Source organism: Gopherus flavomarginatus, chromosome 4 (genome assembly GCF_025201925.1).
Source record: "Gopherus flavomarginatus isolate rGopFla2 chromosome 4, rGopFla2.mat.asm, whole genome shotgun sequence".
Classification (NCBI taxonomy): domain Eukaryota; kingdom Metazoa; phylum Chordata; order Testudines; family Testudinidae; genus Gopherus; species Gopherus flavomarginatus.
In genome coordinates, this window is record NC_066620.1 from 159,074,209 (window position 1) to 159,096,133 (window position 21,925).

A 21,925-nucleotide genomic window follows, 5' to 3' on the forward strand; every position below is an offset into this window, starting at 1 on the left:
TAGAATCAAACAGCTCAACTGCAGCAGCTGAGTCAAAATGCCCAATGCTGTGAACACGCTGGGCCTGAAATATACAGTGTGGTTGATGTCAACCCAGTGTGAGAAGCGTAGTCATTGCAGTGGGTACTGTGTGTTCACCAAGAGTGGGTGTGGAGATGGTGATGCTGGTCACAGAGCTACTGGAAAGCCCTATATATGAGTGCTGTATAACAGCCATTACCATGCTAGTGGTTGTGCCACATCATCATCCCTTCTGCCATAGCTGAATTCCTCTATATTCAGTGCCCTCTCCAGTAGTCTGAGACAACATCCTAGTAACACTTGTAGGACTACATAACTGTTACCAAAGGTGTATGTTAAGCCAGGGAGTGAGGATAGGTTGCCAGCCTGGACAGAGTCATGTGTGATTGGATACTTCTCAGTCATACACTGGTCTCTTCCACTTGAAGCCCCAAACATCACCTTCTTAATATACAGCTGTTGGCAGATAGTGGAAGTGAACAGACCTACACTCTTACCTCCTTGAAGGGAGAACTGTGGGAGGTTCAGCTGTCTGGGACTTCTGACTATTGGGACTCTACCAGACTTGCTGAGGACACAAGACCTCTGGACAATCAAAAAATGTGAGATTTACCGTGGATTTATTTTGTTTATTGTTCACCCTTTCTCCTTGGAGAGAAGTGGTCTGGCAGGAAGCAAACCAGGGAAGTAGCGGTGCAGCACCTTGGGTGCGCATTTACTGTGTAATTATTGCAGCTGCTCAGTGCTGGAGTACACCAACCCCTTAGGTGCCAGTAGCATGCCAGGCGTACCATGACTTGGAGGAAAGCATTGTAGGTGCTTCAGCAGCTAGGCCTTGTAGGCAGCTAGCCCTGGTGGGTCCCAATAACCACTCAGACTTATGGCTATTTTACCAGGTTATTTTACCAGGACTGGCAAGAAATGTTGCAAATACCCTAGATACAGAGATTTAAACAGTTATAGTTTTGAAGCCTTGGCTACACTGGCGCTTTACAGTGCTGCAACTTTCTCGCTCAGGGGTGTGAAAAAACACCCCCCTGAGCGCTGCAAGATACAGCGCTGTAAAGCGCCAGTGTAAACAGTGCCGCAGGGCTGGGAGCGCGGCTTCCAGCGCTGCAAGCTAATCCCCATGAGGAGGTGGAGGACGTGCAGCGCTGGGAGAGCTCTCTCCCAGCGCTGGCGCTGCTGCAGCAGCGCTTTGAAGTTTCGAGTGTAGCCAAGCCCAAAGTGAGCAATAATGGTTCTTGTTTGAGCCCCGGGATCAGTTCAGTCGAGAATTAGGTCTCTTCAGGCCTGGTGCCTGGAGTGCCCTCTCCAATCTAGTCTCTGTTCAAACAGGGGCTTGCAGGTTTCCAGGCTAGACTCTGATAGTGTCTCTTACTGGGGTCCCTCAGTCTGCACTGACTAAGGGAAGATTAAAAAAAACGGTATGTTTAGTCATGAGAAAAGAAAACTGAGAAGGAGACCTAATAACAGGTTTCAAAGATGTTAAAGGCTGTTAAAAGAGGACAATGATCAATTGTTCTCCATGCCCACAGAAGGCTGGATAATAACTAATGGGCTATAGCAAGAGAGATTAAGATATTAAGATATTAAGAAAAAAATGCTAACTAAAAGAGTAGTTAAGCTCTGGAACAGGTTACCAAGGGAGGTTGGGGAATCCCCATTACTGCAAGTTTTAAGAATAGGTTAGAGGTTAAACATATGTCAGGGATGGTCTAGGTGTACTTGGTCCTGCCTCAGCACCAGGGGCTGGACTAGATTATCTCTCGAGGTCCCTTCCTACCCTGCTTTTCTATGATTCTAAGCTACCTGCCTTGTGTTCATGACTGCATGGTAGAAGTTATTCTAATTGCACTGCACAGTTGGAGTGCTGCACAGGGATGTTACCCCTGTCTTTCTGCAAAAAAATCATCAGGGTCTATTATCATTTAGCTTTAGGGTGTTCAACAACTGTATAGTCCCATAGTACTTTTTTTTCTTAAAGAGCTGGAAGTACTTCTCACCTGTTCTATTTTTGTTTTAAACCACAGGCACTCAGAGAACCGAGGCTGTATAAGTCTCACGTCACCCTACCCAGCTGCCGTTGCCTCACAATTTCATAGCAACCACATTTCAGATTTTCAAGTATATCCTCTGCAACCATCAATGAGTCTTAGCACAGCTGAAGATTATTAGCTATACTGAAAAGAAACAGTGTGATATGTTTATGTTAACACAAGGGATTCCGCATATCTAGTATTTTCATCCTTAGTAAATTGTTCTTTTACAGCTTACCATTCATCAGTGTTTTCCAGTGTTTCCCATCAGAGGCATATTATTAAGTATGCAAAACAACTTCTGGCAAAAACAATTTTTCCAGTATTGACATGGATGATCACTGTACTTGTCTGAGCTTGCTAGTGATTCTCACAGCCTCTGTCATGTTTAGCAAATATTCATTTGGAAGATCATTTTTACAGCTCTCTAGTTCAAAGTTAATTCTATTAACAGTTGTTTCTTTCAGCTCTCCAGTTCAAAGTTAATTCTATTAACAGTAGTTTCTTTCACTACAGAGGAGATGTACAATCAATGCATATAAATTAATTTACTATTCCAAGAAATTTACAGTTAACGCATACAAATAATGAAAGCTATTTTCAACCAGATTATAAGAATGGCCATACTGGATCAGACCCGTGGTCCATCTAGCCCAGTGTCCTGTCTTCAAACAGTTGGCTGGTGCCAGATGCTCCAGAGGGAAATAACAGAACAGGTCAATGTATTCAGTGATCCATCCCTTATCATCATCGTATCCCAGCTTCTGGCAGTCAGAGGTTTAGGGACACCCAGAATATGGGGTTGCATCCCTGACCATCTTGGCTAATGTCATCCAATGGACCTGTCCTCCGTGAACATATCTAATCAATTTTTGAACCCAGTTATACTTTTGGCCTTCACAACATCCCTTGGCAACAAGTTCCACAATGTGTTCCACAGTGGCTGTGTGTTGTGTGAAGTATTTCCTTTTGTTTGTTTTAAACCTATTGCCTTTTAATTTCATTTGGTGATACCCGTGTTCTTGTGTCATGCGAAGAAGTAAATAACACTTACCTATTCACTTTCTCCACACATCATAATTTTATAAACCTCTATCATATCCCCCATTAGTCATCTCTTTTTTAAGACGAACAGTCCCAGACTTTTTAACCTCTCCCCATAGAGAAGCTGTTCCTGTTTTTGTTGCCCTTCTCTGTACTTTTTACAATTCTAATATATCTTTTTTGAGATGGGGCAACCAGACATGCATGTAGTATTCAATGTGTGGACACACCATGGATTTATACAGTGGCATTTTGATATTTTCGGTCTTATTAACTATACCTTTCCTAATGGTTCCTAATATTGTTAGCTTTTTTGACTGCCACTGCATTGAGCAGATGTTTTCAAAGAACTATCCACAATGACTCTTTCTTGAGCCGTAACATCCAATTTAGATGCCCCAGTATTTTGTATGCTCCTCGGTCGATAAAATATCAGAGGGGTAGCCATGTTAGTCTGGATCTGTAAAAGCAGCAAAGAAACCTGTGGCACCTTATAGAGTCCAAAACGTCTGTTAGTCTATAAGGTGCCACAGGATTCTTTGCTGCTTTTTCGGTCGATAAAGCAGCTCTACTTCATTTTGGCTTAAATAAATAAAGGTTAACCTAAGTCATATTTTATGAATCAAAATGTTTTTCCAGTTTCCTTAAATTCTAACATATGTTATTACAAGTAAAAGTATTTTTAAAACCCAGCAGAGGTGAAAATGTCATCAAGGTCCCTCTTTCTGGCCCAGCTGGTCAGGACACCTCTTAGGGTCAGAATGACAAAGGCCTAAGGTCCCATGAAATGGTGAGAGTGCAGGCACAATGGGGAAGCTCACTCCAGTAGCCAATTTTTTCCCTTAAAATATCTTTCTTTAAGGACCCAATAAAGCAGTTCGACTCACTGAAGGTGCACCTCCTTTTGTCTGGGTCTGGGAATTAACTTTTGCCCCATCTGGCACCACCTTCTGTCCATCACTCATGCTGTGGCCCCTCTCTCTCTGTAACTCAGGGTGCTCCATCTTCGTAACTCAGTCCTCCAGCCAGGTCACTATATAGTCCCCCCACATTCTGGGGTAACAAAGTCCCATGGGACAAGCTGTCCATACGCCATCTCAAACAACCTTCTATTCCAACTCCAAATCCTGTGCCAGTGGCTGGTAGAGGAACCCAGGCCCACCCACTATTCCAGAATCCAACCCAGAGACACTATGACAATCAACATAGGTCTCCTTAGTCTCAGACCCTATTGCTCTTTCTCTGGGCTCCTTCCTACCCCATCTCTCTATCTCATTGCCTATCTCTGAATTTTCCACCAGAGCTTTCTCCACTCCCTGTGGCTTCTTCATCACTAAGCCTCTTGTCAAATTCCCTGGTGCAGGACTGGACCCATAGCTTATTCTCCCCCTGCATTTCCTCCTTGACTCTAGCCAACCCCCTTTTCCCCTAGAGGGTGTCCGCAGATCTCCTTGTGCTCTCATTTCCTGGCTTTATACTCCTATCTCAACCTCTCCCCCAGCTGGGCTTCATCTGCCATTAAAGCTTATCAAGCCCTGGCTTTACTCCAGGTGCAGCATATAAAGTTAACTGGCCTCTTCTGGCCCATATTAACCTACTCAAAACTTGTGTGGGGTGGACTACCCCATCATAGACCCAAAAGGAAGAGATGGGTTGAATAGCCCATTCTCCCATTATTTTGTCGACCAGTTAGGCCTCATTTCTGACACACCAATTTTGGTTCACTGATTTCTGGTTCCACAATTTTCTTGTTTGCCAAGCATGATCTTAACATGGTCCCTGAATATCGGTAGGCCTTTTTGTTTGGACTGATTCAGTCTGTCTCCCTTTCACACCTTCTCCGATCAACGTTTGTTATTACAGGCCAGAGGTCAGCAACTTTCGGCATGTGGCCCATCAGGGTAACCCACTAGAGGGCTGCTTGACATTTTGTTTATGTTGACTCTCCATAGGCACAGCTCCCAGTGGCCGCAGTTCACCTTTCCCAGCCAATGGAAGCTGTGGGAATGGCGAACTGCAGCCACTGGGAGCAGCGTGGGGCCGTGCCTGCGGATTGTCAAAGTAAACAAAACGTCTTGTGGCCCGCCAGCGGATTCCCCTGATGGGCCGCGTGCCGAAGGTTGCCAATCCCTGTTATAGGCTATTATGACTTCTTATTAACTTAGATGTACTTGTTACAGCTGAGCTCGTAACTTGTAGGCCTGATTATCACAACAATTCTCATGCACTAAAACAGTGGTCCCCAACCTTTTCGTCTGGCGGGTGCCAGACGAAGGACCATGGCGGTGGTTAAGCATCCGCCGAAATGCCACCAAATTTCGGCAGCATTTCAGCGGCGATGCCTCTCGATGATGTCACTTGTCGGCGGCAAGCAGCATCGCCGCCAAATTTCGGCAGCAATTTGGCGGATGCTCGATCGGCGGCCAGGATGCGAGCACATTTAGACGCTCCCATGGGCGCCATGGCGCCTGTGGGCACCGTGTTGGGGACCCCTGCACTAGAATATGTTACAATGTTTGGATGGCAAACCCTGCAAGAGAATGCTTTTGTTTCCAGCTGATTTTTTATTTTCTTTTTTATTTTCTTCTTCTTTAATTAGCATTTAATGGAAGCATTTCTGTTGAGCTTACATTTTGAAAAACTTATTTGGGTCAGTAAAACTCACTAGGCACTGCTATTGTTAGCATTCCCCTGAGATTTTTTCCTCCAACTGCATTTGTAAGTAAGCTTGGCAGGACTCAATTTCAATAAATTTTGCCTGGTAAGGAAGAAAATAAATGTTAACTACGAGGAAGGATAAAGTTCTGCACATAAGACTGGATTTATAGTCACTTTGAAATCACCCCAAATTCTCTTTTAACTTAAGTGCTGGAACAATGGCAGTTGCTCTTTATCTGTGCATGACACAACTCCTGTCTTGACTAGACTTTCCAGATCTGATTTGAAGGTCTGATGGCATATCGTGAGCTCATGTTGTCCTTGTAACATTCAGGTGGGCTGCCCAGCTTATTGGATAGCTTTTACAGTGAAGTATTACATGCTCTCCATTTCTCCTTTGAAAACCAAAGCATGTTCCTGAAATCTGTAGCTATATGGTTTTACTTTACTCCATCAAGTGAGCTTTTTGCCATTTCAGCTGGATCTTTTTGATCCATCACTGGCCTCTCATGTATGGGAATAAAGACCATAATCAGAGACATTGGAGGTCTCTGACCTTGGAGTTTAACCTGCATGTCTATAGTCCCCATCGTTGTCACTTGTTCTCCCATGAATGTCAACAGAGCAATTCATGTAGATTAGAAGATACGCCTTTTCTGATATAAGCAATACTGATGCTTCTATAGTCACTTCCATTCAACGTGAAGGTTTTTCTAATAATGGAGTTACCCAGAACCTGTCACAAGGCCCTAATGTCATGAGGATGTGCATGGTCATATATTCTGCAGAGCTAATCTTTCTATATTCTTTTTAGTTTTACTGCAGAAAATGCAAGCTCTTTCTCTTCCCCTGTCCCAGGGGCATGTTTTTGTCCTGTTTACTGATATAAGTTTTTCCTCTAGCCATGTATTTCTACTTGCAGACATATTCAATGTGTTCCTTTCTACCTCAATACCAGGAAGCTAGGTCTCCAAACAAAAGCAACACTTCTAAATAATCTCACTTGCTGCATCAGTGTCTGATATTTTGCTTCTGGTACTTGAAGCCAGGCTCAGGTTATCAGCACTTCCATATTGTCTCTCTGCATGGATCACAGATCAGTGTGTCATCAGAATATGTGTTTCATTTGTTATATTACTTAGTAAGCAAGGCAAAGATATGAACCTAGTTATACTGCCACAGTATTTATCTCGTGTCTCATCTCAAAAATCCCTAAGGAATCAAAATTTTAATTATAATATACACCTCTACCCCGATATAATGCGACCCAATATAACACAAATTCGGATATAACACGGTAAAGAAGCATTCCAGGGGGGAAGGGCTGCACACTATGGTGGATCAAAGCAAGTTCGATATAACATGATTTCACCTATAACGAGTTAAGATTTTTTGGCTCCTGAGGATACCCTTATATTGGGGTAGAGGTGTATTTAAAATTGCAAACCTGTCAACCATTAGAAAATAGACAACTCTATTCTATTTCTTACATAAAGCAAGAATTATGTTAAATAAGAAACAAATTCTCATGCAAACTGAAGTCCTGATTAAGCAGAGTAATTAGAAATATGCTTACTAAATTAATGCTCAAAGTTAAGCATATGCTTAAGTACCTTGAGGCCCAAATCATTTGAGCACATTCTTAACTTTAAGCATGGGCTTATGTGCTTTGCTGTATAGGAAGTGATTAGTCACACATTTAAAGTTAAGCACATGCTGAAGTTCCTTGCTGAACTGGGGCCTTCAGATTACATTGCACTGATGAATAGGTGGAGAACCACTCCCAGGTTGTGGGATACATAATATGGTCAGTAGCTTCAGGTATCCCACCAATACTTGTCCTGCCCATGGGTAGCATATCAACAGCCGCCAGCCTCACTAGCACTGTGGTAATAGCACCATAGAAACAGTATATCTCAAAATGATGTCACCACATCAGCTGGTTGGCAGGATCCAATGTGTCAACACCATTAACAGAAGCAACAATTTCAGGCCACTAAATTCAGCCGTGACAGAGTTTAACACAAGACTGTTTTGCTGTTCAGAGAGCAGTTGAAGAGATTTAGTCTGATAGGCTATTTTATCTCTGAATCACAATAGTTCCATACTTATAGTTAAGGCCCTACCAAATTTACAGCCATGAAAAAGATGTCACAGATCGTGAAATTCGATCTCCCCCATGAAATCTGGCTCTTGTGGGGGAGGCAGATCTATCATTCACTGGGCTCCAGCTGCTAGTCCTGGCCAGGCTGGGGAGGAACAGGACTTCCTCTTCCCCCAGCTGCAGGAAGCTCCACAGATGTGCTACCTTCAGAGCTAGGCAGCAGTCAGCAGTCGCTGAGCTTCCTGCTGCAGCTTCCAGCTTGCAGTGTGCTGCCCTTACTTCTGTGCTGCCTTCAGAGCTGAGCTGAAAGCAGAGCAGCCACTGAGCTTCCTGCAGCAAGGGGAGGCTCCTTGGGTTGGGGGGGGGCGGGGGGTTTGACCCAGCCCCAAGAACGGCCCCTGCAGGGGAAGAGGAAGTCCTGTCCCAACCCAGCCCAGTCTGGACTAGCAGCTGGACCCCGGTGTACAGTAAGAGCCCCCAGTGTATGAGCATCCCCAGCCCTGTGCCTCCCCAGCTCTGGGCCCAGTGCTTGGGAGTTAAAAGGATCTGGGCAGGCTGTGGGAGGGGACCACGGCATACCCTGACCATGGGGTCCTGGATGGTTGCCCACCTATAAGACCGACCCTGCCTCCCCTCAAAAGTGACAACCCTGCAACCCTCACTTCTGTGCTGGTCCCCCTGCTAGCAGCAGTGCAGAAGTAAGGGTAGCAATCCCACAATCCCCACCCTATTTCCCCCTTTTGGGTCAGAACCCCCCCCATTTACAACGCTGTGAAATTTCAGATGTAAACATCTAAAAGCATGAAACTGACTATTTTTAGACTCATAGACTCATAGACTCATAGGTCAGAAGGGACCAATCTGATCATCTAGTCTGACCTCCTGCACAAGGCAGGCCACAGAACCCCACCCATCCAATTTTATAACAACCCCTATCCCAGGACCGAGTTATTGAAATCCTCAAAAATGGTTTGAAGACCTCAAGCTGCAGAGAAACCACTAGCAAGTGACCCGTGCCCCACGCTGCAGGGGAAGGCGAAAAACCTCCAGGGCACCTGCCAATCTGCCCTGGAGGAAAATTCCTTCCCGACCCCAAATATGGCGATCAGCTAAACCCTGAGCATGTGGGCAAGAGTCACCAGCTAGCACCCAAGAAGGAATTCTCTGCAGCAACTCAGTACCCATCGCATCCAACATCTCCCCGCAGACCATTGAGCAGACCTGTCTGGTGGTAAATCAAGATCAATTGCCCAAATTAATGATCCTATCATAACATCCCCTCCATATACTTATCAAGCTTTGTCTTAAAGCCAGGAAAGTCTTTTGCCCCTACTACTTCCCTCGGAAGGCTATTCCAGAACTTCACTCCCCTAATGGTCAGAAACCTTCGTCTAATTTCAAGTCTAAACTTCCTAATATCCAGTTTATACCCATTCATCCTCGTGGCTACATTAGTACTAAACTTAAATAATTCCTCTCCCTCCCTAACGTTAACCCCCTTGATATATTTATATAGAGCGAGCATATCCCCCCTCAGCCTTCTTTTGGCCAGGCTAAACAAGCCAAGCTCTTTGAGTCTCCTTTCATAAGGCAGTTTTTCCATTCCTCGGATCATCCTTGTAGCCCGTCTCTGAACCTGTTCCAGTTTGAATTCATCCTTCTTGAACATGGGACAACAGAACTGCACACAGTATTCCAGATGGGGTCTCACCAACGCCTTATATAACGGTACTAACACATCCTTATCCTTGCAGGAAATACCCCGCCTGATGCATCCCAAAATCGCATTTGCTTTTTTAACAGCCGTATCACATTGGCGACTCATAGTCATCCTGCTATCAACCAGTACCCCAAGGTCCTTCTCCTCCTCCGTCGCTTCCAACTGATGTGCCCCCAATGTATATCCAAAATTCTTATTATTAATACCTAAATGCATGACCTTGCACTTTTCACTATTGTATTTCATCCTATTTCTATTACTCCAGTTTACAAGGTGGTTCAGATCTTCCTGAATAGTATCCCTGTCCTTCTCCGTGTTAGCAATACCCCCCAGCTTTGTGTCATCCGCAAACTTTATTAGCACATTCCCGCTCTTTGTGCCAAGGTCAGTAATAAAAAGGTTAAATAAGATCGGTCCCAAAACCGATCCTTGAGGGACTCCACTGGTGACCTCCTTCCAGCCCGACAGTTCACCTTTCAATATGACCCTCTGGAGTCTCCCCTTTAACCAGTTCTTTATCCACCTTACAACTTTCATATTCACTCCCATCTTTTCCAATTTAACTAACAGCTCCCTGTGCGGAACCGTGTCGAACACCTTCCTGAAATCTAGGTAAATTATATCTACCGCATTTCCTTTATCTAAGTAATCCGTCACCTTCTCAAAGAAGGAGATCAGATTGGTTTGGCACGATCTACCTTTAGTAAATCCGTGTTGCAATTCGTCCCAATTACCATTGACCTCTATGTCCTTAACTACTTTCTCCCTTAAAATTTTTTCCAAGACCTTACATACTACAGATGTCAAGCTAACAGGCCTATAATTACCCGGATCACTCTTATTCCCTTTCTTAAAAATAGGAACTACATTAGCAATCCTCCAGTCATATGGCACAACCCCCGAGTTTATCGATTGCTTAAAAATTCTCGCTAACGGGCTCGCAATTTCACGCGCCAGTTCCTTTAATATCCTCGGATGGAGATTGTCCGGGCCCTCCGACTTTGTCCCATCGAGCTGTTCAAGTACGGCCTCTACCTCAGTTGCGGCAATATCCACTTCCATATCCACATTCCCGTTTACCATCCCTCCATCATCGCAAGGTTCCTCACTAGTCTTATTAAAAACTGAGGCAAAGTACCTGTTTAGATGTTGGGCCATGCCTAGGTTATCCTTAACCTCCATTCCATCCTCAGTGTATAGTGGCCCCACTTCTTCTTTCTTTGTTTTCTTCTTATTTATGTGGCTGTAGAACCTTTTACTATTGGTTTTGATTCCCTTTCCAAGTTCCAGTTCAATGTGGCTTTTAGCCTTCCTCACTTTATCCCTACATGTTCTGACCTCAGCAAGGTAGCTTTCCTTACTGATCCTGCCTTCCTTCCACTCCCTGTAAGCTCACTTCTTAACTTTAAGCATGGGCTTATGTGCTTTGCTGTATAGGAAGTGATTAGTCACACATTTAAAGTTAAGCACATGCTGAAGTTCCTTGCTGAACTGGGGCCTTCAGATTACATTGCACTGATGAACAGGTGGAGAACCACTCCCAGGTTGTGGGATACATAATATGGTCAGTAGCTTCAGGTATCCCACCAATACTTGTCCTGCCCATGGGTAGCATATCAACAGCTGCCAGCCTCACTAGCACTATGTACTACATTTAAAATCCTATGACTTTGAAATTGACCAAAACGGACCATGAATTTGGTAGGGCCCTACTTATAGTCTTCTGTGCTGCCAGGACAGAACTCCTCCAATTCCCAACAAGCCCTGCTGTGAGAGCAAGAGCTTGGTACAGCTTGCTGGCTTCTGGTCCTGCCACTTTCTCAACCCTTTATCCCCAGTGCCTGGCTCTTTGCCTTTCCACGTATCAAACGGAAAATCAGGAAAAATATAAAATCTGACAAGAAATAGAGGTATATAAGCCAGGGTTAAAATTAAATAGACAATTTTTCAGTGTTGTGTTAAATCTTTTCCGCACTTTTCTCTATGTGGTATTTTTATAGATTCATAGATTCTAAGGCCAGAAGGGTCCATTGTGATCATCTAAGCTGATTTCCTGTTCACATAAGCCATATAATTTTCCCAAAATAATTTCTGTTTGAATTAGATCATATCTTAAATATATATATATGAATTGAGTTGCTATGAGTTGGGTTAAAAGCTCATTGAAACTGATGGGTGTGAATGCACCCGTCATTTAAGATAGCTGCAAGAAACCTTAAGGAGCCGCACCTAAAACAAGGCACAATGGAGTGTGCCCAGAAATTAACATCATAAGTCTGGAGGGTTCCACTGGACATTTTTTTACCAGAGATATTTTGTGGGTGGGTGGGTGAGTGAGTGGGTGTGGGTAGGTGGATGGTGCGGTCCTGGGAGAAGCCCTGTGTTCTGGGAAACAGGACTTTGTATTGTCTCTGTAAATAAACAGAATTGCATCAAACAGATACCCATCATCAATTTCTCCTCCTAACTGGAACAACCTGCTAGACCCTGACCTATGGCTAGCTGTTCAGTCAAAAGAGGTAACAATATGTTGTCTGTTTAGAGCAGAGGTCGGCAACCTTTCAGCAGTGGTGTGCCAAGTCTTCATTTATTCACTCTAATGAAAGGTTTCACGTGCCAGTAATACATTGTAACATTTTTAGAAAGTCTCTTTCTATAAGTCTATAATATATAACTAAACTATTGTTGTATGAAAGTAAATAAGGTTTTTAAAATGTTTAAGAAACTTAATTTAAAATTAAATTAAAATGCAGAGCCCCCCGGACCGGTGGCCAGGACCCAGGCAGTGTGAGTGCCACTGAAAATCAGCTAGCGTGCCGCCTTCGGCACACATGCCATAGGTTGCCTACCCCTGGTTTAGAGCCTGAGTCTGAGCACTCACAGCTCCCACTGACATTAGCACATTGCACAACCAGGTCCTCACACTATAAGCTCTTCAGGGCAGGAACTTGTCTGATCATATGTCAGTAAATTACCTAGTGTCCCCTTAGGCATTAAACAAATGTAAACAATAAAAGCCCATTCCAAGCAAGCTAGCCTTGCTGTCAAGAGAAACAGAGACAGAGGACGATAGGCTGGCAAGTTAAAAGAGAAAGGAAGGGAAGAAGAGAGCAGCTTATACAATAAATGTGCATTCTGTTTTCCTTCCAGGAACAAAATAGCAGAGCATCTGAAGGGACACTGTGAGCCAAAGAATATTCAGCCTCAGACAAAATGAGGAGGGGAAACAAGCTGCTGTACAAGTTGAAATGCAAAGTAGAAAGTGCTGAACTGTCTTAAAGACGTTCTGCATGTATCATCTGTTATTTCAACACTTGCCATGCATTTATTAAAATAGAATGGTTTACTGTGTTAATATAACTATACAGTGTTGTACAAACATTTGTATCATGTCCAATAAATCTTTTCTAAAAGCCTTGTTAGCTGCACTTCCAACAATTTATAGCTGGATGAAGTCTCTAGTGAAGGTAGACAAATTCATACTTTAAATTGTGGCCTCATAAATCATTACTGCACACTTATACATTTCCTCAACTGATTTTTCCAGTGAAGAGAGGGGAGAAAATAGTCAGCCTCCTATTACCCAAACTGAAATATCCCATTTCTCATCATTATACTGTGCAGTTCTGTGTGATTATGTCATATGTCATATTACTCAGAATGAGTTGGTATCTATATCGTAGTGTGTAGGAAATTTTTGAAACAAGAGGAGAATCAGTTACTATAATGAGGGAAGTCAGGGCTATAGTTTTAAGCAAAATGAACTTGGAGAATGGATTGGATGATTTGGGGCCTTCATAGTGGAATAGGGCCTTTCATGTTTGCGGCAGCTATTCTCATCCACCATCTCACTGAATGAGTTTGGGTGTTCAGCCTATTTTCTAATGAATATGTGCCCTGTTCTACATCTTCAAGGTCCTGATCCAAAGACCACTGAAATAAATGGGAGCTTTTCCACTGACTTCAATTAACTTTCAGATCTGGGCCCAAAGGTGAACAATTATAATGTGACAATAATAATGCTCTTTTGGAGCAGATCCAAGGTATGAAGCACCTCAGTGCTCCAGCTATTCCTAGCTGCCAGACTTGCCAGTATGGGCTATAGCCACCTCAGACTACTCTAAATTTACAACATAAACAGGAGCAGTCATCAGCTAGCACCAGAATTCAGGGGTCACAAAGGTGGCCTTCACCCCTTGAGCCGTGCAGCTTGGACTCTGGGCCATAGCCTCAAAACAAAGAGAAACCTTCTCACTCTGCTCTTCTGAGAGATAGCCACCTCATCATGTGATCAGGGCAGCCTCCTCCCCACACTGGCCCCACACTTTTTCTCAGTCTGCCTAATATATATAAAGCAATGGGGCTTGGTTGCTTTATGAGTGGCTTTGACACTTCACATGCTCCTGCCTGGTTTCTGAATCCTCCCAGTAAACATAAGAAAGAAAGGGGGTTTCTGCAGGGACGTCCTTACCCATATACAAAGTATGCAGCTGCACAGGGCACCAGGAAACTTGTGGCACCAAATTTCCTGGTGCCCTGCACAACTGCGTGCTGCTCCAGCCCCTGCCCCGCCTCTTCCCCAGGCCGCCCACCCCTACCCCACCCCAGCCTCACCTATTCCTGCCCCTGCTCCACCCCACTTCCGCCCCCCCACTCCATCCCTTCCCCAAAGCCCCCACCCTGCTCCATCACCACCCTGCCTCTTTCCACCCCTGCTCCGCCCCAGCCCTACCTCTTCCCTCCCCCTAAGGAGTACAGCAGGGCTGGGCCTGCACTCACTGGCAGTGGGAAGTGCAGAGACCAGGTCCTCAGCTGCGCCGCCGGTCAGTGCTGGGGGGTGGTTCCCTCCGCCCCCCAAGCCAGCCCCCCCATGAAGGCCTGGGGCCAGCTACCCCACCCTCATGGAGGCCTGGGGCCCCAAACACACACCCCATGGGGGGGCTGCATAGGGCCCCAGAATAGCTAGGGATGGCCCTAGGTTTCTATATTGGACTCATGCGGCCCCAGTGTCCAGAGTCCTTTTAAGATCCAGACAGCTACCATATCATATGACACTCCCCTACTACACATATTATTTTCAAAGTGCTTATCATGAGTTAATGGGTACACACACATACAAACCACTAACTATTCAGCAAACAGTTCCACCTCTAACTATATTTAGATGGAAACAGAATTTTTCTTCTTTGATTGACCATACTTGGTAAAACAAGTCCAATAAAATTCATGTTTTAATGTATTTTTAACAGCCCTGATATTTCGGGGAGGAGGGGAAGGATAATCTTCATTTAAATTTCTCTAGGCCAGGATTCTCAACCAGGGGTACATGTATCCATGTGGTCACGCAGAGATCTTCCAGGGGGTACATCAATTCATCAGATATTTGCCTAGTTTTACAACAGGCTACATAAAAAGCACTAGCAAAGTCAGTACAAACTAAAATGTCATACAGACAAAATGAGAAAGTAAGCTATTTTGCAATAATATTCAGTAATACACTTATATTTTTTGTCTGATTTTGTAAGAAAGTAGTTTTTAAGTGAGGTGAAACTTGGGGTATGCAAGAAAAATCAGCTTCCTGAAAGGGGTACAGTAGTCTGGAAAGGTTGAGATCCACTGCTCTAGGCTGTTCCTGCCAACTCACCTTTTTCAAAGATAACTTCCCCATGTAGCACGATATCATTCCCTCTGAGCACTTCACCTCTCACTGTGACTTGTGGAGGACTGTCTGTCAGCAGAGCTACCCCAATTGTCACATTCGCACCAGGCCTAATGTTCCGGGGACCTGTCACCAGAAATGTGGGTCTGGAAAACATAAAAAGGGAAGAGGAGTAAATCAAATCTTGTTTTACAAAAGGCAATAACTGTGTTGGTGACAAATTCTGTATTTCTGCTGTTACCCACACACCCTACTGTGCTTATGTACCAATGCTAGAAATCGAAATACAGTAATAAGATGGGTGAACTAGAATGCCTCGTATTAAATGAGGATATTGATAAAATAGGCATCACAGAAACTTGGGGGAATGAGGATAGTCAATGGGACACAGTAATACCAGGGTTCAAAATATATCGGAAGGACAGAACAGGTCATGCTGGTGGGGGAGTGGCACTATATGTGAAAGCGAAGAATTAAATGAACTAAAAATCTTCAATGAACCAAACTGTACCATAGAATCTCTATGGATAGCAATTCCATGCTCGAATACTAAGAATATAGCAGTAGGGACGTATTACCAACCACCTGACCAGTGACTGTGAAATGCTCAGGGAGATTAGAGAGGCTATTAAAATAAAAAACTCCATAATAATGGGGAATTTCAACTATCCCCATATTGACTGGGTACATATCACCTCAGGACGGGATGCAGAGATAAAGTTTCTTGACATCTTAAATGACAGCTTCTTGGAGCAGCTGATTCTGGAACCCACAAGAGGAGAGGAAATTCTTGATTTAGTCCTAAGTGAAGCACAGGATCTGGTCCAAGAGGTGAATATAGCTGGACCACTTGGTAATAGTGACCATAATATAATTAAATTTAACAGCCCTGTGGCAGGGAAAACACTACAGTGGCCCAACACTGTAGCATTTAATTTCAGAAAGGGGAACTACACAAAAATGAGGTTTGTTAAACAGAAATTAAAAGGTACAGCACCAAAAGTAAAATTCCTGCAAGCTGCATGGAAACTTTTTAAATAGATTTTATTTAAATACATTTAATAGAGGCTCAACTTAAATGTATACCACAAATTGAAAAATATAGTAAGAAAACCAAAAAAGAACCGTCATGGCTAAACAACAAAGTAAAAGAAGCAGTGAGAGGCAAAAAGGCATCCTTTAAAAAGTGGAAGCTAATTCCTAGTGAGAAAAATAGAAAGGAGCATAAACTCTGGCAAATGAAGTGTAAAAATATAATTAGAAAGGCCAAAAAATAATTTGAAGAACAGCTAGTCAAAGACTCAAAAAGTAATAACAAAAAAAATTTAAGTACATCAGAAGCAGGAAGCCTGCTAAACAACCAGTGGGGCTACTGGATGATCAAGATGCTAATGGAGCACTCCAGGATGATACAGCCATTGCGGAGAAACTAAATGACTTCTTTGCATCGGTCTTCATGGTTGAGGATGTGAGGAAGATTCCCAAACCTGAGCCATTCTTTTTAGGTGACAAATTTGAGGAACTGTCCCAGATTGAGGTGTCATTAGAGGAGGTTTTGGAACAAATTAATAAACTAAACAGTAATAAGTCACTGGGACCAGATGGTATTTCCCCAAGAGTTCTAAAGGAACTCAAATGTGAAATTGCAGGACTACTAACTGTAGTCAGTAACCTATCATTTAAATCAGCTTCTGTACCAAATGACTGGAGGATAGCTAATGTGATGCCAATTTTTAAACAGGGCTCCAGAGCTGACCCTGCGAATTACAGGCCAGTAAGCCTCACTAATCTACTAGAATTCTTTGGAGGAGGTCAATAAGCACCTGGACAAGGGGGATCCAGTGGATATAGTGTACTTAGATTTTCAGAAAGCCTTTGACAATGTCTCTCACCAAAGGCTCTTAAGCAAAGTAAGCAATCGTGGGATAAAAGGGAAGGTTCTCTCATGGATTGGTAACTGGTTAAAAGATAGGAAACAAAGGGCAGGAATAAATGGTCAGTTTTCAGAATGGAGAGAGGTAAATAGTGGTGTCCCCAAGGGTCTGTACTGAATCCTATTTAACATATTCATAAATGATCTGGAAAAAGGGGTGAAGAGTGAGGTGGCAAAATTTGCAGATGATACAAAACTATTCAAAATAGTTAAGTCCCAGGCAGACTGCAAAGAGTTACAAAGAGTTCTCACAAAACTGGATGATTGGGCAACAAAATGGCAGATGAAATTCAATGTTGATAAATGCAAAGTAATGCACATTGGAAAACAATCTCAACCATATACACAAAAAGGGGGGGGAGGGATAGCTCAGTGGTTTGAGCATTGGCCTGCTAAACCCAGGGTTATGAGTTCAATCATTGAGGGGACCATTTAGGGATCTGGGGCAAAAATCTGTCTGGGGATTAGTCCTGCTTTGAGCATGGGGGTTGGACTAGATGACCTCCTGAGGTCCCTTCTAACCCTAATATTCTTAAAAAAAAAAAAAGATGGAGTCTGAATTAGCTGTTAACACTCAAGAGAGAGATCTTGGAGTCCTCATGGATAGTTCTCTGAAAACATCCACTCAATGTGCAGCAGCAGCCAAAATAGCAAACAGAATGTTGGGAATCATTAAGAAAGCAATAGATAATAAGACAGAAAATATCATATTGCCTCTATATAAATCCATGATATGCCCACATCTTGAATACTGCATGCAGATGTGGTCTCCCCATTTCAAAAAAGATATATTGGCATTGGAAAAGGTTCAGAAAAGGACAACAAAAATTATTAGGGGTATGGAGAGACTTCCGTATGAGGAGAGATTAATAAAACTGGATCTTTTCAGCTTGGAAAAGAGACAACTAAGGGGGGACATGATAGAGGTCTATAAAATCGTGACTGGTGTGGAGAAAGTAAAAAAGGAACTGTATTTACTCCTTCTCATAACACATGAACTAGGAGTCACCAAATGAAATTAATAGGCAGCAGATTTAAAACAAACAAAAGGAAGTATTTTTTAACACAATGCACAGTCAACCTGTGGAACTCCTTGCAAGAGGATGTTGTGAAGGCCAAGACTATAACAGGGTTCAAAAAAGATCTAGGTAAATTAATAGAAGATAGTTCCATCAATGGCTATTAGCCAAGATGGGCAGGGATGGTGTCCCTAGCCTCTGTTTGCCAGAAGCTGGGAATGGGTGCCGGGGATGGATCACTTGATGATTACCTGTTCTGTTCATTCCCTTTGGGGCACCTGGCATTGGCCACAGTTGGAAGAATACTGGGCTAGATGGACCTTTGTTCTGACTCAGTATGGCTGTTCTTATGTTCACCCTACTGCATGTTGGAGCAGAGGCTTATAAAAACAATGTAGGCCGAAAGCCTAATTGGGAGAAATTGTCTTGAGTAAGTTGTAATCCATTTTGCTTATTTTGCTTTATACTCCATTTTGCTAGCCTTGAATTAGTAGGAAGAAATTGTTCTGAGTTTATTCTTTGCTGAATGTGTTAGTGATTGTTCTTAGAAAGACAGAAGTTTTATGGCTGTAATTATTGTCTTATTTACTGATTGGTGTGTGAGTGAAGAAGGTATGATATACTAATTAACTGACAAAAGACAGCTAGGCCAAATGGTTAAGGGGGAGGGGAGGAGTCGAAAGGCGTCAACTTTATTATCAGAATCACCCAGATGGCAGACTGACAAACCTAAAGCAAAGACATACACTCCAAGGACAAGATATAAGGAGTTGAGCAAGAGGGATGAGATAAGAAACAGCTGCAGATCCTCCTGGTAACAATTCAAAATAATGATGATTAAGAATAACCTTGAATACCTGCCCCTGGATATTTCCATTACATGCATCTGAGAAAGTGGGTATTCACCCACGAAAGCTCATGCTCCAAAACGTCTGTTAGTCTATAAGGTGCCACAGGATTCTTTGTTGCTTTTACAGATCCAGACTAACACGGCTACCCTCTGATACTTGAATACCTTGTGACTGACAGATGTGTCACAGCAAGGTCCATAGGTTTGTATGGGAACTTATTACTATAAAGGAAGGATGTATTGCCATGGGACCTTGGGTTCGTTCTGCATCAACATTGGAGCTTCGAACGCGTTTGCCAGAGACCCAACTCCTCTCCCTCGTGTGCAGTTTCAGCAGGCCACTGGAACTGACCGAGCAACATTATAAGATCCGGCTGCAGAACCTTTTGGGGTGGGTGTGTGTGAGAGCAAATGGAAGCATATGCTGATTTTAATGCTTAAATTATACTCTCAATAAACACGGCAGATTGCCTTATCCCCTTTAAAAAGATTCCGTGTACTTCTTATAAGCATAACAGCATTACTGTACAAGCCCAATCATTTCATCTCCCTCTAACAGAGGGAAAACACACTAAAGATACTTTATTGATAAGGTAGTGTCAGTACCAGTGTCCAATTTAACTCATTCGTTCTTTCCCATTTTGGTAGATAGTAATCAAGTCCAGAAGCAAACTTACAGATTAATTTCTGGTGACATACAAGTTACTCCATGCAGACAAAACTCAGTGCCAGGGCAGAGACCCATTAATGTCAATGGAACCCTAGCCAGAATCAAGGCCTGTTGTGCCTCATCTTCCTCCACCAACTTCAGTGAGAGGAGACTAAGGCCCCAAGCTTAATAAATGCAACTTAAATCCCAAAGGAGTATCTAACTGCTGTGGTTGGTCTGTGAAACTCCTAGAAAATAAACAAGAAAGAAAACAGGGGAAACCACATGCCATCTCAATGTTGCAGGGTAAGGTAATTTTGTGTCACAATATATTTAGCATGTGAGAGGGCAAATCACAGTAAAACATAGGGTATGGCTACACTTGCAGCTGTACAGCGCTGGGAGTTAAACCTGTCTTCGAATAGCCGAGCAGGTAAAGCGCTGCAGTCCAGCCACACTGACAGCTACCAGCGCACTGTCGTGGCCACATTTGCACCATCTGCAGCCGCACTGGGAGCGGTGCATTATGGGCAGCTATCCCAGCATTCAAGTGGCTGCAACATGCTTTTCAAAAAGGAGGGTGGGGTGGAGTGTGACAGGGAGCATGGGGGAGAGAGAGAGAGAGAGAGAGTGGATTTTTGGAGCTGACACTGTCTCAGCTCCCTGCCTTGCAAGTTCTGATCCCCTCCCCCACCATTCTCTCACTCACTGAAAGCAAATACCGTTTTTCCCCTCACAGACCAGATAAGCAGCTGCTCCGAAATGGACCCTCCCCCCTGCCCAGTCACAGCAAACAGTTGCTGTGTTTGTTTTTTTAGATAAGCAGCTCTGGGAGCCTGGAGTTGACAATAAAATGAAGAGAAGCATCACAACAAAACAAAGAGTGTTATCTTTACTTAAAAGCATTATGGGAAGCTTCCAGAGGTCAGTTACAGCATACTACTGCTTACACTAAAAGCAGCAAAGAGTCCTGTGGCACCTTTGCTGCTTTTACAGATCCAGACAAACACGCCTACCCCTCTGATACCTGTTTACACTGGCGCCCCAGTGAGAGGAATAAAGAGGAGGTGGAGTACAAGCAGCACTGTAGCCAGATACAGCGCTGTATGCGCCTGCCAGTGTGGACGGGGAGTGAGTTACAGCGCTATAAAGCTGCCACCAGCGCTGCAACTCTCAAGTGTAGCCAAGGCCTATTAGAGTCGATCTAAAAACGCATTCCCAAGCTGGGACGTTATTGAACAAGCGCACTAGTACAGAAAAGCAGTGGGATTTCTCTGGTTCCTCCTACCCATGACTCGCTGCCTGGGGTTGGGGGGGATTAACTTTTTCCCGCAGTGCATGTTAAATGCAGCAGGCTATAAAGTTTCTCCAGTTATTGGCAGTGCTATGATCATCCTGGGAGAAAACGCCAAAGCGGGCCCCAGCTGAGGCCAGCGCTTTCCGCGGACTGAGGCCCCGATCCTGTTCCACTGGAAGCGGGAGGCTCCAGCCGCTGCAGCACCGCGTTCAGGCCGGAGTGGGGCACAGCGCGCACTCCGCCTGGCCTCCAGCCAGCTCCCCTCTGCCCCCCGCGGCTCGCCCTCGCTCATACCCTGCCGCAGCGGCAGCCGACGCCGCCAGGAGACACGAGACGAGATGAACGAAGGAGAGCGGAGGGGAGCCGCTCGGTGCAGCCCGGCCTGGGAACAGCATCCTGCTCTGGGAGTGCACAAAGCGGCTCGCGGGATGCTGCTGGCCTCCTCGCCCGGCGCCCGTCCCGCTGGAGCTGGCCGCAGGGAGGGGCGAGCCCGCTCGGGGAGTGACAGAGGCTCCTTATTGCGGCTCCACCCCGCCCTCTCGCTTTACACGGGGCTCTTCAAAACCTTCCTCCCCGCTGCGGCGGCTGAGGGCTCCAAAATAGCCAGACCTGCTCCCCGACACAGCCTCTGGCCCTTCCCTGCCAGCAGGGGCGGCTGCACAGCGCGGGGAGGGGATGTGGCGGCGTTTGAAGCCTGCCAGTCGACGTGCGCTATTCTTAGCGGGTCACACCACCGCCAGGGCGCCCCTGATAGCCAGCCCCACCTCCACACGCTCCCTGTCGAAGCAGCCCCAGCCACCCACTGCTAGAGACGAGTTCAAGCTTGGAAGGAACTCGGCTGAGTGGAAAACATGTAATCATTGTCCTAGACCGTGAGTCAGACTTTCAGAGAGACGGGCAACCAAGCAGGCATTTCGCAGGGGCGTTTCCTA

At 44.5% G+C, this 21,925-nt stretch overlaps 1 protein-coding gene across 4 annotated transcripts in view; it reads right to left on the minus strand.

Annotated features, from left to right (window-relative positions):
* CD109 (CD109 molecule) overlaps positions 1 to 21,708 on the minus strand; it is a 127,565-nt gene extending 105,857 nt beyond the window's left edge. The window contains exons 1-2 of one of the 4 annotated variants that reach the window (XM_050950611.1): positions 21,288 to 21,702; positions 15,231 to 15,391 (exon numbers count right to left, since the gene is read on the minus strand). In XM_050950611.1, coding sequence (XP_050806568.1) covers positions 15,231 to 15,391; positions 21,288 to 21,388 — 262 coding nt within the window. In that variant the 5' untranslated portion in view covers positions 21,389 to 21,702. Of the gene's footprint in view, positions 1 to 15,230; positions 15,392 to 21,287 lie in introns of those variants that run through there. The other 3 variants (XM_050950614.1, XM_050950615.1, XM_050950613.1) reach the window with 3 other exon arrangements.
* Between the last annotated feature and the right edge of the window lie 217 nt (positions 21,709 to 21,925).